This window comes from Armigeres subalbatus, chromosome 1, assembly GCF_024139115.2.
Source record: "Armigeres subalbatus isolate Guangzhou_Male chromosome 1, GZ_Asu_2, whole genome shotgun sequence".
NCBI classification, from domain to species: domain Eukaryota; kingdom Metazoa; phylum Arthropoda; class Insecta; order Diptera; family Culicidae; genus Armigeres; species Armigeres subalbatus.
The window spans coordinates 199599743-199611818 of record NC_085139.1 but is presented as its reverse complement, the minus strand read 5'-3'; the positions used below and the strand labels follow the sequence as shown (position 1 = coordinate 199611818).

The following is a 12076-nucleotide window of genomic DNA, read 5'->3' as shown; positions in this document are numbered from 1 at the left end:
GAGCCATGAATCCGGTGGAATTTAACTCAGGCTCTTGCATTAGATTTGGGAATTTAACTTTTCCCAATACTACTGATAATGATTACTACGTCAGCAAAGGAAGAAAAAGAGAGCTCTTGGATTACTCCGTTACTTTAAAGTGATAATATTTATCCGTATGTTCATGCTTTCATTACTGCAATGAAGATTGATCTATTATGCAATATATAAGGAATCAAATTGACTCTGTAAACACCGTCATACAACTTCTTTCAATTGAAAGATTGAGCTTCGACGTTGAACTGACGTTAAATACCTCAACTGAATAAGATTGATTAAGATCGCTGCTAGTAGTTGCAAAACACGTGGACAAGTTTTTCTTAATAGGGCAGCATAATATAAGTAAACGTAAATTTGTCAATATTCCAGTTCTCTTAATTGAAAGATTGAAACTCTTTGTAATGATTCGGTATTTTGTGTTATTCGGCCTTTTGAGATTCGGCCTTTCGTGGTTCGGCCTTCTGGGTTTTCGGCCTTTTGTGGTATGCTAAAACATTTTCGGCCTTTTGTGATTCGGCCTTCTGTGGTTCGGCCTTTTGTGATTCGGCCTTTTGTACTGATCCCGATATGATATTTAGTTGATATGAAATTTGAAAAAGTCAACGTAGACTTCAAGGGGGTTGGAAAAGTCTACGAGTCTACTAGGGAGGAGGGGGGGTTTAAAATGTGAAAATTCGGTCTACGTGGTGGAAAGTACAGCGCCCACCGGCTGACGAACAAAAATGGCCGATCGAAATTAATTTATTGGCTTTTTTCGGTGATAATTATACTACTCAAAGCGAAAGGGAGTAGATGAAAGTAATGAAGATACAGATTCGATTGACACCGCAAGCGAGCGGCAAGTGTGAAATGAATAGAAACTGAAGATTAGCAGAGGGCCATATGAGAGAACAAACATTGTTGAAATCGCTGTTATTCTGCCTAACGTCCACCCAGGAACGGCTTGGATAGTGACGTGGTGATCACTGTACCAAGACAGGCAAAATAACAGCGATTTCAAGATTTAGCGCGCTCTTGTATGAATCTCTGAAAATATGCCACGAATCAATAGAACTGTTTACGCTTGCCGAACAGCACTTTAGCAGGTTGAAATCGCTGTTATTTTGCCTGTCTTGGTACAGTGATCACCACGTCACTATCCAAGCCGTTCCTGGGTGGACGTTAGGCAGAATAACAGCGATTTTAACAATGTTTGTTCTCTCATATGGCCCTCTGCTAATCTTCAGTTTCTATTCAATTCACACTTGCCGCTCGCTTGCGGTGTCAATCGAATCTGTATCTTCATTACTTTCATCTACTCCCTTTCGCTTTGAGTAGTATAATTCTTCTTCTTCTTCTTATTGGCATTACATCCCCACACTGGGACAGAGCCGCCTCGTAGCTTAGTGTTCATTAAGCACTTCCACAGTTATTAACTGCGAGGTTACCAGCCAGGTTACCATTTTTGCATTCGTATATCATGAGGCTAACACGATGATACTTTTATGCCCAGGGAAGTCGAGACAATTTCCAATCCGAAAATTGCCTAGACCAGCACCGGGAATCGAACCCAGCCACCCTCAGCATGGTCTTGCTTTGTAGCCGCGAGTCTTACCGCACGGCTAAGGAGGGCCCCCAAGAGTAGTATAATTATCACCGAAAAAAGCCAATAAATTAATTTCGATAAAGTCACGCGGTGATCAAAGCTTTCCTAATTATAAAAATGGTCTATGACTTATTGATTTCGCCGCCTTCAATAATATGCCCATCCGCAGCACCTACTTCCAACACAGCCTTTCGTATCGGTACACCTGGAGATCACCACTGCAGACAGAATCACGAATCGACCACGTTCTGATTGATGGACGGCACTTCTCCGACATTAACAACGTCTGGACATATCGCGGCGCTAACATCGACTCTGACCACTATTGCGATTCGTCGGTTGCGGGGGAACTATATCAACGTTGGGGAACTCCCCGTCGGAGTAGGATTGAACAAACAAAAAGGATTACAGTAACCGTTCGCTAACTGGGCTAAGAGCACAGCCCAGTTAGCGAATGCTGCTCGCTAACTGGGCTGACCTGTCAAACGCTGATGGACACCGAGGGTGATGTCGATGCAATGTTTTGAATTGCTTTTTAAAAACAATAAAAATATGCAACACGAGTAATTTGCCAATTGGGCGAATCTTACAAAATGCAAACAACACAACTTGTTTGTTGTGTTGCTTTAAAATTATTCATTTGTACAAGATAGTCTTGATTTTATTCAAACAACTAGCTAAAGCCTAGTACGCTGCTCTTACGGAATGGGTCTACGGAAAATTAGATCAAATTACCAAAGTAAATTTGACAGCTGATTCAGTATGGGAAAAATGTTACTTTTCCGTACGGAATAATGGTACGGAATATTTTTTGGTAAGGAAAAATGATAGCTCCATTTAGCTTACCCAGCATTTTAGCGTTATTAGCGTTACGAAATTTTCTCTACTTGTCAGCTCCGTACTGCTCATGGAATTTCAGTAGCGGAATCATTCCGTGACCATTCCGTATCCTATCTATTTGCAAAGTACTTTTCAGCAGCGTACTAGCTTTAAGTCATGCATTATTGTTTGGCAGCAATTTTAAAAATGTAAGCAGCAATTGGACATTTTAGGGGTATTGAAAATGTCATTTATAACCACAGAGAAATAACCATCAAACTGCTGAACTTTAAATGGTTCACAATGGTGGAATGGTTCACATTCTGAATTTTAGTTGTGGCTATGTTCACAAATTCTCGCAAATTTCAACTACCGAGATTATTGACTCAACTGATCCGGGTTTATTATGAGGGTACTTTTTACAGATTAACAGATTTTAACGGTAGATATTGAAATGGGTGCGATTGATTTCGATGCCATAGTGAATTACTCTGCTTTCGGGCAAGAAGTTAATTTTTAAAAGGTCTTCCACATTCCTGAACATTATTTTGCGACCCTAATTATTGTTTTGTTTTCTGAATAAAAATAATAATTGGTTTACGCTCGATTATCATGTTACTCGAGAATCAATTATATTCACTCGTCTCCCTTTTGCATGCCCCTTGCTAGCATTGACAATGAAATGTCAAACTACTTTTGACGTCTATTTTTGACGGTTGTCTGCTTTTTAACTGGGCTGTAGCCCAGTTAGCGAACGCCCAGTTAAAAAGCAGCCCAGTTAAAGAGCGCCCAGTTAGCGAATGGTTACTGTATCTAGAAAGTAGCGTCCAAGAGAGAAGCCAAAAAACTCAAACGGAATGACACTAGCCAGAAAAAAGAAGGTACAAAGACATAGGCTGAAGCTCAAGGTATTTCTTTAGTAGGTTTTTCCCGGGCAGGCATATCCTGCCAGGACGAGTCTTACACTTCAGCACCTATTAGTGTCTGAGGGTGGCAACCTGCAATACAAGTGTGCTGGGCCAAGAAAGGCACATAGCTGTTGGAAATATAACTTTTCTAGCGCGGGCGAATAACAGAACGAAAGGTTTCTCAATTTCTAATTCCAGTAATAAAAATGTTTGCCTTTTTTTCAACGTATTCATTCATTTTTCGAGCTCTACTGACTTAAACCCTAAGTTTGTTCTGACTCCGTGTTGTCTAATCGTCCTAGGTCTAGTTATAGATACACTGTACTGCTATAAAATTGATTTACTTAGGTTATTCTATTCTCAAACCACTTTTTTTTAATTAGTAGCAAACTAGAACGCCTAGATTTCAGTTATTAACTTTTCGAGGACTACACTATTATACACTATGACAGTCAATATAATGTTATTATTTTATTTAATAATTTACATTTAGGCTAGGCTTTAATAGCGTTTTGTTCTATCAGTCGTTTTGCAGCTTCCTGCTTGTTTATTTGGAGTAATATCTTTATTTCTCTCTCTCCCTCTTTCTCTTATCAGTAATTGGATATTTTTATTTATCAATGTTAGGGCAGCAAGGGTCTAACTTGTATAGATTATTCCGCTTTGATATTATTTATTAATTTATTTTATTATTTAAATGTATGTACACAGAAGGTCGCTTTAGTAACCCTCAGATTTATCTCATTTATGAATTGTGGTTCTAATTTTGGTTTTATTTACCTTAATAATGAAAGAACAACAGAAACTTTAAAATTAACTACTTAAGATGCGAATTGCTTATGCACAAATGTTTAAACTGTACACTATAGAAACAACGTGCCTGCATTTTTGATCTAGCCCCTCTTGTGTCGAAATAACTTTGTGATAAATCTATGATGAGAAATTGGTTTTATTCTTTCAGTGTGATGTAGACAATTTTCAATCTATTGTCCAGCTAAAATGACCATATCAACCCCTCAATTTTTAAAGAAATCCCGAAATCCATTTCTTACAAATAATGAGTACTCACAGAAGCTATGGACAATTCTAAGACATATTCTCATGAGACATTTATTGCCTCAATTTTGCCTTTAAAGTGGACTCATCATTAAAAGTTGACACAACTAATTAACGCCTGAAGCAAATTTTTTTTCTTAAGTTTTGAAATCTGACCATGGGTATCTAGTCAACATCCGTGTCGTATAAATACATAACTCATTCAAACGTATACCTAAATGAGTCTAGTGTCACTGAAACTAATATTCCATAAAAGCTATTTATTCAAAACATTACATCTCGCATGATGTTAGACATTTGATTAGAAATGGACGAACATATCTGTAAATAGTGTTAAATAGAAAATAAGAAGTATTGTTTTAATCATTGAAGATACAATTCGAACCGTATCGACTAGAAGATTCTAACATGATTCGTATTAGCGTAAACGTTTGATAACAAAATGTAATTTAACGCAAGAGTTACGTCCAGAACGGTCGACGTCCTGTTCTCAACTTCCAGAAGTTAGACCACTGCAGCACTGCTAGACAACATTATTTTACATTGTGAGATTGTTACGCAACTGTCACTGTTTGTTGTTTTTGGAGAAGTTGTGCGAGGCCCAGTTGAGGGACGTTTTCCACGAGTTGGCGAGGGCTTCGCTGAATTTGGACTTGAAGTGGGTACGCGCGTCCTCCTCCGGCAGATCGAGAACCTGTGTGTGTGTGGGAATGCAAATGATTTTGAGTTAATCTGCAAGGAAAAAGGGCGACGGGAAGAGGCGCTACTTACCAGAGTTTCCCGCAGGTAGTTGAGATCTTTCTCCGACGACAGCTCGGGTAGACCGGTCGAGATCATCATGGCAAACAGTGATAGGATGAGACATCCGTGCTTTCGTAGGATTAAAAATGCCTGTGGAAGTAATGTTGAGTAGATATTTGTTAGGTTCACATAAATTCTTTTCTGCTTGAGTTTAATTGTGATTACGCCTTCGGGTACCTATGCGTAATGGCGGATCTATTACAATTCCAATAAAACTTATTCATACAGTTTTGATAATTATGTATTTTAAAATTCCAAAGCTTCGTACCTATTGTACATAATATGTATGGCGATTAGTAAATCAAAACCTATTGAATCCTGCCCACTACAATCAGCATAGTGTATGAAGGGTTGTGGAACAAAAGATCAAAAGGATAAAAAGTTTGATAAAAATCAAGAATTTAGAGGTTTGCAAACCTCTATTCGATAGGCATGAAGGCTTTTTCCGAAAAGCTCAGTAGCGTCGTTGATAAAGATTTGTCTTTTTTTTTTTCAAGAAACTCTTAAGCTTTCTTTTGGAAGGCTCCGAAACCTTTTTCAAAAGGCTCGGCTGCCTTCTTTCAAGAGACTCGCAAACCTCCTCTTGAAAGTCTCCGAAGCCTCCTTTCAAGAAGCTCGCACACCACATTTTAAGAGTTCGGAAGCCTCCTTTCAAGAGGCTCGAAAGCTTCTTTTCAAGAGTTACGGATGCCTCCTTTCAAGAGGTTCGGAAGCGTACGTTCAAGATGTTCGGAAACCTCCTATCAAAAGATTTGGAAACCTGCTTTCAAGACGTTCGGAAGCCTCCTATCACGAGGTTCGGAAGCCTTTTTTCGAGAGGATCGAAATTCGTTTTTTGAAGAAGATGACGAAGCTTCCTTTCAAGAGGCTCTAAAGTCTACCTTCAGGAGGTTCGGAAAGCTCCTTTCGGAAGCTTACTTTCAAGAAGCTTGGAAGCCTCCAAAGGTCATGGAAGTCTTATGGGAAGCTTGTTGAATAAGCCTAATTTGAATTGCAAATTATTAGCTCGAATGGGTGCCAGGTAAGATATAAGGAGAAGGAATAAGTAAACATCAAGAAAAGAAGTGAAACGGAAGAAAAAGGAATGTAGAAGGAAGAAAGAAACAGGAAGAAGCCTTTTTTCAAAAGACTCGGAAGCCTTCTCTCATGAAACTCTGAAGCCTCCCTTAAAGAGGTTCGGAAGCCTTCTTTCACGAGGCTCTGAAGCCTACTTCAAGAGGCTCAGAAGCATACCTTCTAGATGTTCAGAAACCTTATTTTAAGAGACTCGGAAACCTCCCATCAAAAGGCTTGAAAACCGGCTTTCAAGAGGTTTGGAAGCCTCCTTTCAAGAGGTTCGGAAGCTTTTTTTTCGAGAGGATCGGAATTCTTTTTTGAAGAAGCGGACGAAGCTTCATTTCAAGAGGGTGGGAAGGCTCTTTTTGAGAAACTTGGAAGACTCCAAAGGTCATCGACGCCTTATGGGAAGCTTGATGAATAAGTTTAATTTGAATTGCAAATTATTAGCCCGAATGGGTACCAGGTAAGACATTCGTACCAGTAAGAAGGGAGATGGAAGAAGAAAGAAGAACGAAGGAAAAAGTAAACGAGATAAATAAGAAGTAAAAAAAGTGAGACGGAAGAAAGAGGAATGTTGAATGGAGAAGGCAGAAAACAGAGGCAGGAAAAATGAATAAAAACAGATGAATGAAGAAGTAAGAGGGGAAACGGAAGACGGAAGAAGTGAGAAGGAAATAGGGATAGAGAGAAGTGGAAAGGAGGAAGACAAAAGGGAAAATGAGCCGAGAAGATGGAAGTCGGAAGAAGTAAGAAGGAAGTAGAAACAAGAAGGAGGAAGAAAAGAGGAAGAAGAAGGAAGGGAATAGGAAGAACAGTAAAAAAAGACGGAAGAAGATATAAGGAAGAGGGGAGGCGGAAGCAGGTGAAGAGAGCAGAAAAAAACGGTAGAAGAATTAATGAAGCAGGAAGACAGAAGAAGAAAGACGGCAGAAGGAAGGAAAAGCAGAAAGAAAGAAGTGGGAAGAAAGGAGAACAAAAGGAGAAGGATGAAGAAAGAAAAAAGAAGAACAGTAAAAAAGAAAGAAGGAAGGAGATATAAAGAATATGAGAGGCGGAAGAAGGTAGAATGTAGACAGAAGATTGAAGAAGGGAGTAAAAAGAGGACAGAAAAAACTGGAGTAGAATGTATGAAGGAGGAAGACAGAGGAAAAAGACGGACGAAGGCAGTAGGAAGAAGAAGAAAGAAGTGGGAAGGAGGAAGAAAAAAGAAGGAAGAAGTGAGAAAGAAAAAAGGTGGAAATGGAAAAAGTAGGAAGACTGCAGAAAAATAAAGGGAGAAAGGAGAAGAAAGAATAACAGTAAAAAACGAGAAAGGTAGGTAAAAAAACACTTTAATAAAGAGAAAAAAAAGAAAGGTAGGCGGAATAAAGTAGAATGTAGAAGGAAGAATGAAGGAGGAAGGTGGAAGTACAAAAGAAGGATGGATAAAAAAAAAGAGAGACGCAAGAAGAAAAGCGGAAGACATAAAAGCGAAGCAGGAGAAAGAAATGGAAAGAAAGAGGAGGAAAAAAGAGAAAAAAATGAATGAGAAGGGAGTAAGGAGACGAGAGAAAAAAGGAGGTAAACGAAAGAAGTAAATAGGAAGAACAAAAGAGAACATTAAAAACAGAAGAAGGGAGAAGCTATAAGGAATAAGGGAGGCAGAAGAAGAAAAATATAGAAGGAAGAAAGCATCAAGAAGAAAGAATGGAAAAACAGAATGGAGAAAGAAGACGGAAGTAGACGAAATACGGAAACAGGAAATAGACAGTAAGACGAAAAGAATAAATAATTAAGAAAGAAAATTAATGTAGTAAGAAAAAAGAAGAGACAAGGAAATAAGACCCAAGCAAACAATTAAAGAGAAGAAGAAAAATCAGAAGGGTTATGTACAAGACACAACCGCCCAACGTAAACTACGTAAGACAGTTTGTTCATTGAGGATTGTAGTGCCATCATACATGAATATTTTTAGAAAAATCATTTGATTACTTATGTCACTGGTTTCGAACAAAAGCAGCGTATCTTACTATATGAAAATTGTTGGATACGACAATTGTTTAAAACATTCACTGTGAAAACCCAAATTTATTCCTCAGTGGTAATGATGCCTTTCTTGGATCCGAATTTGGGTTTTGAAGCATTTGATAAAATATTTCAATAGAAATATTTTCCGTTTGCAACTTTTATTATTCAGAAACATTCCAATCATAGCAATATCTTGTTTTTCGTGCATCACTAGAAATCATAAAATGTCAATCATGTACCAAAACCCAATTAATTTGGTGGTGATGCGCGCGAGTAGTAAACGTTGCGGACGGGAAAAGAGGGTGTGTGTGTGTTATTACAATCTAACTCCCACTGTCTGGCAGTGTCACAAGTGTTGGTAAAATCTCAAAATCTCAAATCTCATCGGCGATTCAAACCATGCGTGAGTCAAATCCCATCAGAATCATGGCCCTGAGATTTGCTCATGATTCGAATCACAATTTGCATCATTGCATGATATTTACGTGTTCTTCATTGTTGAATGCATTGAATTAACTGTTTTCTTCTAAAACAATGGCTAACATACGCCTCGATTGCGTTTTGACGCTTTTTAAAACGAAATCAATTTTCGGTGAGTGAGCGAAGCGATGCGATTCTGGCCGAGAAACTCAAGCATGATGCTCCCCCTGCAGAATCGCAGGTGAGTTAGCTCGTGCATGAAACCTCGATGATTTAGATTTGAGTATGATTCTACCAACACTGAGTGTCACTATGGATAAAATATTCGTGCAACCATTTTATTAATATCATTGCAAGACTTTTGAATCAGGGATCAAGTAGGTGATAACTCTATTGTAACTCATATACTTAGCCCGTTTCAAGAACGTATGCGTTCCGAAGCTTTTGTCGTGTACAATAAGTACCGCATGATTCACTCCTGTAATAACACTTCCTGAATCAAAGTTAAATCCTTCTGATTCAGGCGCGCATTTAATTGGACAAAATATTATTAGGCCGATATAAACATCTTCTAAAATAAGTCCCCCCCCCCCTTCGGATTGTTTTGCTTAAAAATAACAATTTGAGGGGCAACAAAAAAAAATCAGGTAAATTTTGAGAATTTTCAAAACATTCTTTAACAAATCCGAGGAGTTTTTTTTTTCAATTTTTTTAAACATTTTTATATTTATTTTTTACTAGCAGACCCGACGAACTTTATTTCGTCTAAAATTGATTTATTCTCTGATTAGTTCTCTGATTAGAGGCCAGTAGACCTTGACCTTGCGTAGACCATAATCTTCTATATCATAAAAATGAGTTGAGATTTCCTTCCTGACGATTTAACTCGCGAACGGCTTGATCGATTTGCAAGATTTTTTCGTTTTGGGATCCACAAGGTTTGTATATACAAAAAGTTGGCGAATTTAACGGGGAAATTTAAAAAATCATTAGAATACTATTTTGGGTCAGCTGTTGAGGAAAACAAAACAAACGGACGAAAAATGATCAAGAGTGCGGTGCTGCAAATAGTTCATTGTGACATTTTCAACATCCGGACAAAGCTGGATTTGTTTCGCTAGTTTTTAATAAATATGTGTAACGGCCTTATTAGTTTTCAGTTTGCAAAAAAAATGCTCAACATTTTCCAAAGTCGTTTTTAAATATAAACATGTTTATGCAATTAAATTGCGATGATTGCATTACTAGTAAGGGCATTGGCATTGATAACAATTGATCGTCTCATGCCTGCACAAACATGCCCCTATCTGCATCACTTTTTATGCACCATGCACTACATAACGCATTTTTGTTACCTTTGTTTCGACCGCCGCCACTGATGGTCCGGCTCCATTGTTTTACTTTTTGTGCGAAACACCGCACAAAAAGCAGAGTCCAAAAGCCAACTGCACTGAACGGCGACGGCCGAAACGAGACTCTTGCGGATATGAAAAGAGGGTGCTGCCAAAATGATCCGATACCCTATTTTAACGTCCTAACCCAAAGTTGCAATATAATTGACAAATTGGTAGAGAATTTCCACGTAGATTGATATATAAATCTCAAAAATCCATCGGAAGATAAAGACGCTATTAAAGTTCAAAATCTTACATGATTTCGTGACGGTCTCGAATTTGGAAATTTTCATTTGTCCCCCTGTATTCGAGTCTTCCCGTTAGACGTAGTTTACGTCAAAAACGAAATATGAAATACGAAGGAAGAAAAAAAGAAATAAGCAAAAAGAGAAAAGAAAAAGTAGAAATGAAGATCTGACTTCTCACTTCTTATTCGGCCTGCCTTCTCACTCAAATACCCTGATACAAAATACGTCGAAAAGGCAGAAGCCCGACCAATTGCAATCATGAGACAAAATTGTTCTATCAAGCACAGGAATAAATAAGAACATAAACATAGGAAAAGTGTTGAATAATGTTTAAAAAAATAGAAATTGAGAGCGAGGCAAATTTCAGCTTATGGAAACAACTATTAGCAAGTGAGTATAACTAGGACTGAAGGACTTGTGAAGGAGAATGATGGGCAGAAGATTTGATCAACCGTTAGCGAGCATTAGAATCCGGATTGAATGAAAACAAAATGCCTAAAATATAAAATTCAACCTTACCTCTTCGCAAAGATGCTGAAACTGGCGGAACTCTTTTGCTTCTCGATCGGTTCGCCCGTTGTTGATCACATAGACAAAATCATGCGTCAGCACGAACGGGACCCTCTCGCGCCGAAAACCAAACTTCTCCTTGAAATGACCCAATATGTGGCCAAAATCGATGTGGAACAGCTGACCAGTCTTTTTCACCATAATGTTGTCGGAGTGCCGATCGGCCACCCCTAGGACGTACGTCGCAACACAGTACCCCGCACAGCTGAGCGTGAACTCCTGTATTGCCTTTGCCAGCATCTCCTCCGTCGTGTTATGTTCCTTGAGCCACGTCAAAAGCGACCCTTTCTTGAACGGCGATGTGGCTGAGAACATTCCCCTCTCCTTCTGAATGTTGGCAATGGTTTCAGCGTTGAGCACCACCTCGATGATTCCCAGTCGGCGGTCGGTGCTTATGCAACTGTACGGATTCATTCTAAAATCGTATCCGTGACTTTTCCATATTCGATCCATGATTCGCAGCATTTGAAGCGTCAGCATGTCCTGCCGGAGATCATCCCCGTTTTTGAAGATCATATTAATATCGTCACCATTGATGTCGGAATTTTGATACACAATCCACAACGGTCGCATTTTGGAGTCCATAACCTTGCACTTCTCTTTGCGAACCGCTTTACACCGGAAGCTTGGATTCAGCGGACTAATCACGTCGGACAATGCATCGCCAACGGGTTTATCTTGCAGGTAATCCATCAGTAATGACTTTCCCTTCTCTTTGTTTCCTTTTTTGACCAACTCGGAACCTTGCTGCAGCTTTCTTAAGCACTGCATCTGCTTTAGCAGTATCGATATATGTTCTTGGCTGCCTTTTAAATACGCTTCCAGAATGAGACTAAACCGAACTTGCACGGAGGGAACCTGAATTTCCGATCGTAAATGCCAGAAGAAGAAGTGTCCGATATGCTGGTTGTTGAGCGATCGTTGCAGCAAAAAGTCGACCAGATCGCTGTAAAGGTAAGATTCGTGCTTCATAGCTTGCACCAGTTGCAGCAGGTAGAGCAGCAGTTCATCGTCCTGGATGGTTCGCAGACATTTGACCGCATACCGCCGGACGTACTGATCGGCGTAGGCGTAGTCGAGCAGCTCCAAAGCACGTTCCACCTTGAGAATTGGCCACTCTTGCAGTAGTGATACCATTTCGGCAACCTAGAAAAAAAAGAAAATGTTAGT

General features: G+C 39.2%; 1 protein-coding gene across 5 annotated transcripts in view; it reads right to left on the bottom strand.

Annotated features, from left to right (window-relative positions):
- Positions 1 to 4103: 4103 nt before the first annotated feature.
- The window catches only part of LOC134205671 (phosphatidylinositol 4,5-bisphosphate 3-kinase catalytic subunit beta isoform), a 136771-nt gene continuing 128798 nt past the window's right edge, over positions 4104 to 12076 (bottom strand). For all 5 annotated transcript variants that reach the window (XM_062681168.1, XM_062681167.1, XM_062681171.1 and 2 more), the window contains 3 exons: positions 10856 to 12052; positions 5179 to 5298; positions 4104 to 5101 (listed from right to left, as the gene is read on the bottom strand). In XM_062681168.1, the coding sequence (XP_062537152.1) occupies positions 4973 to 5101; positions 5179 to 5298; positions 10856 to 12052 (1446 nt within the window). In that variant the 3' untranslated portion in view covers positions 4104 to 4972. The remainder of the gene's footprint in view (positions 5102 to 5178; positions 5299 to 10855; positions 12053 to 12076) is intronic.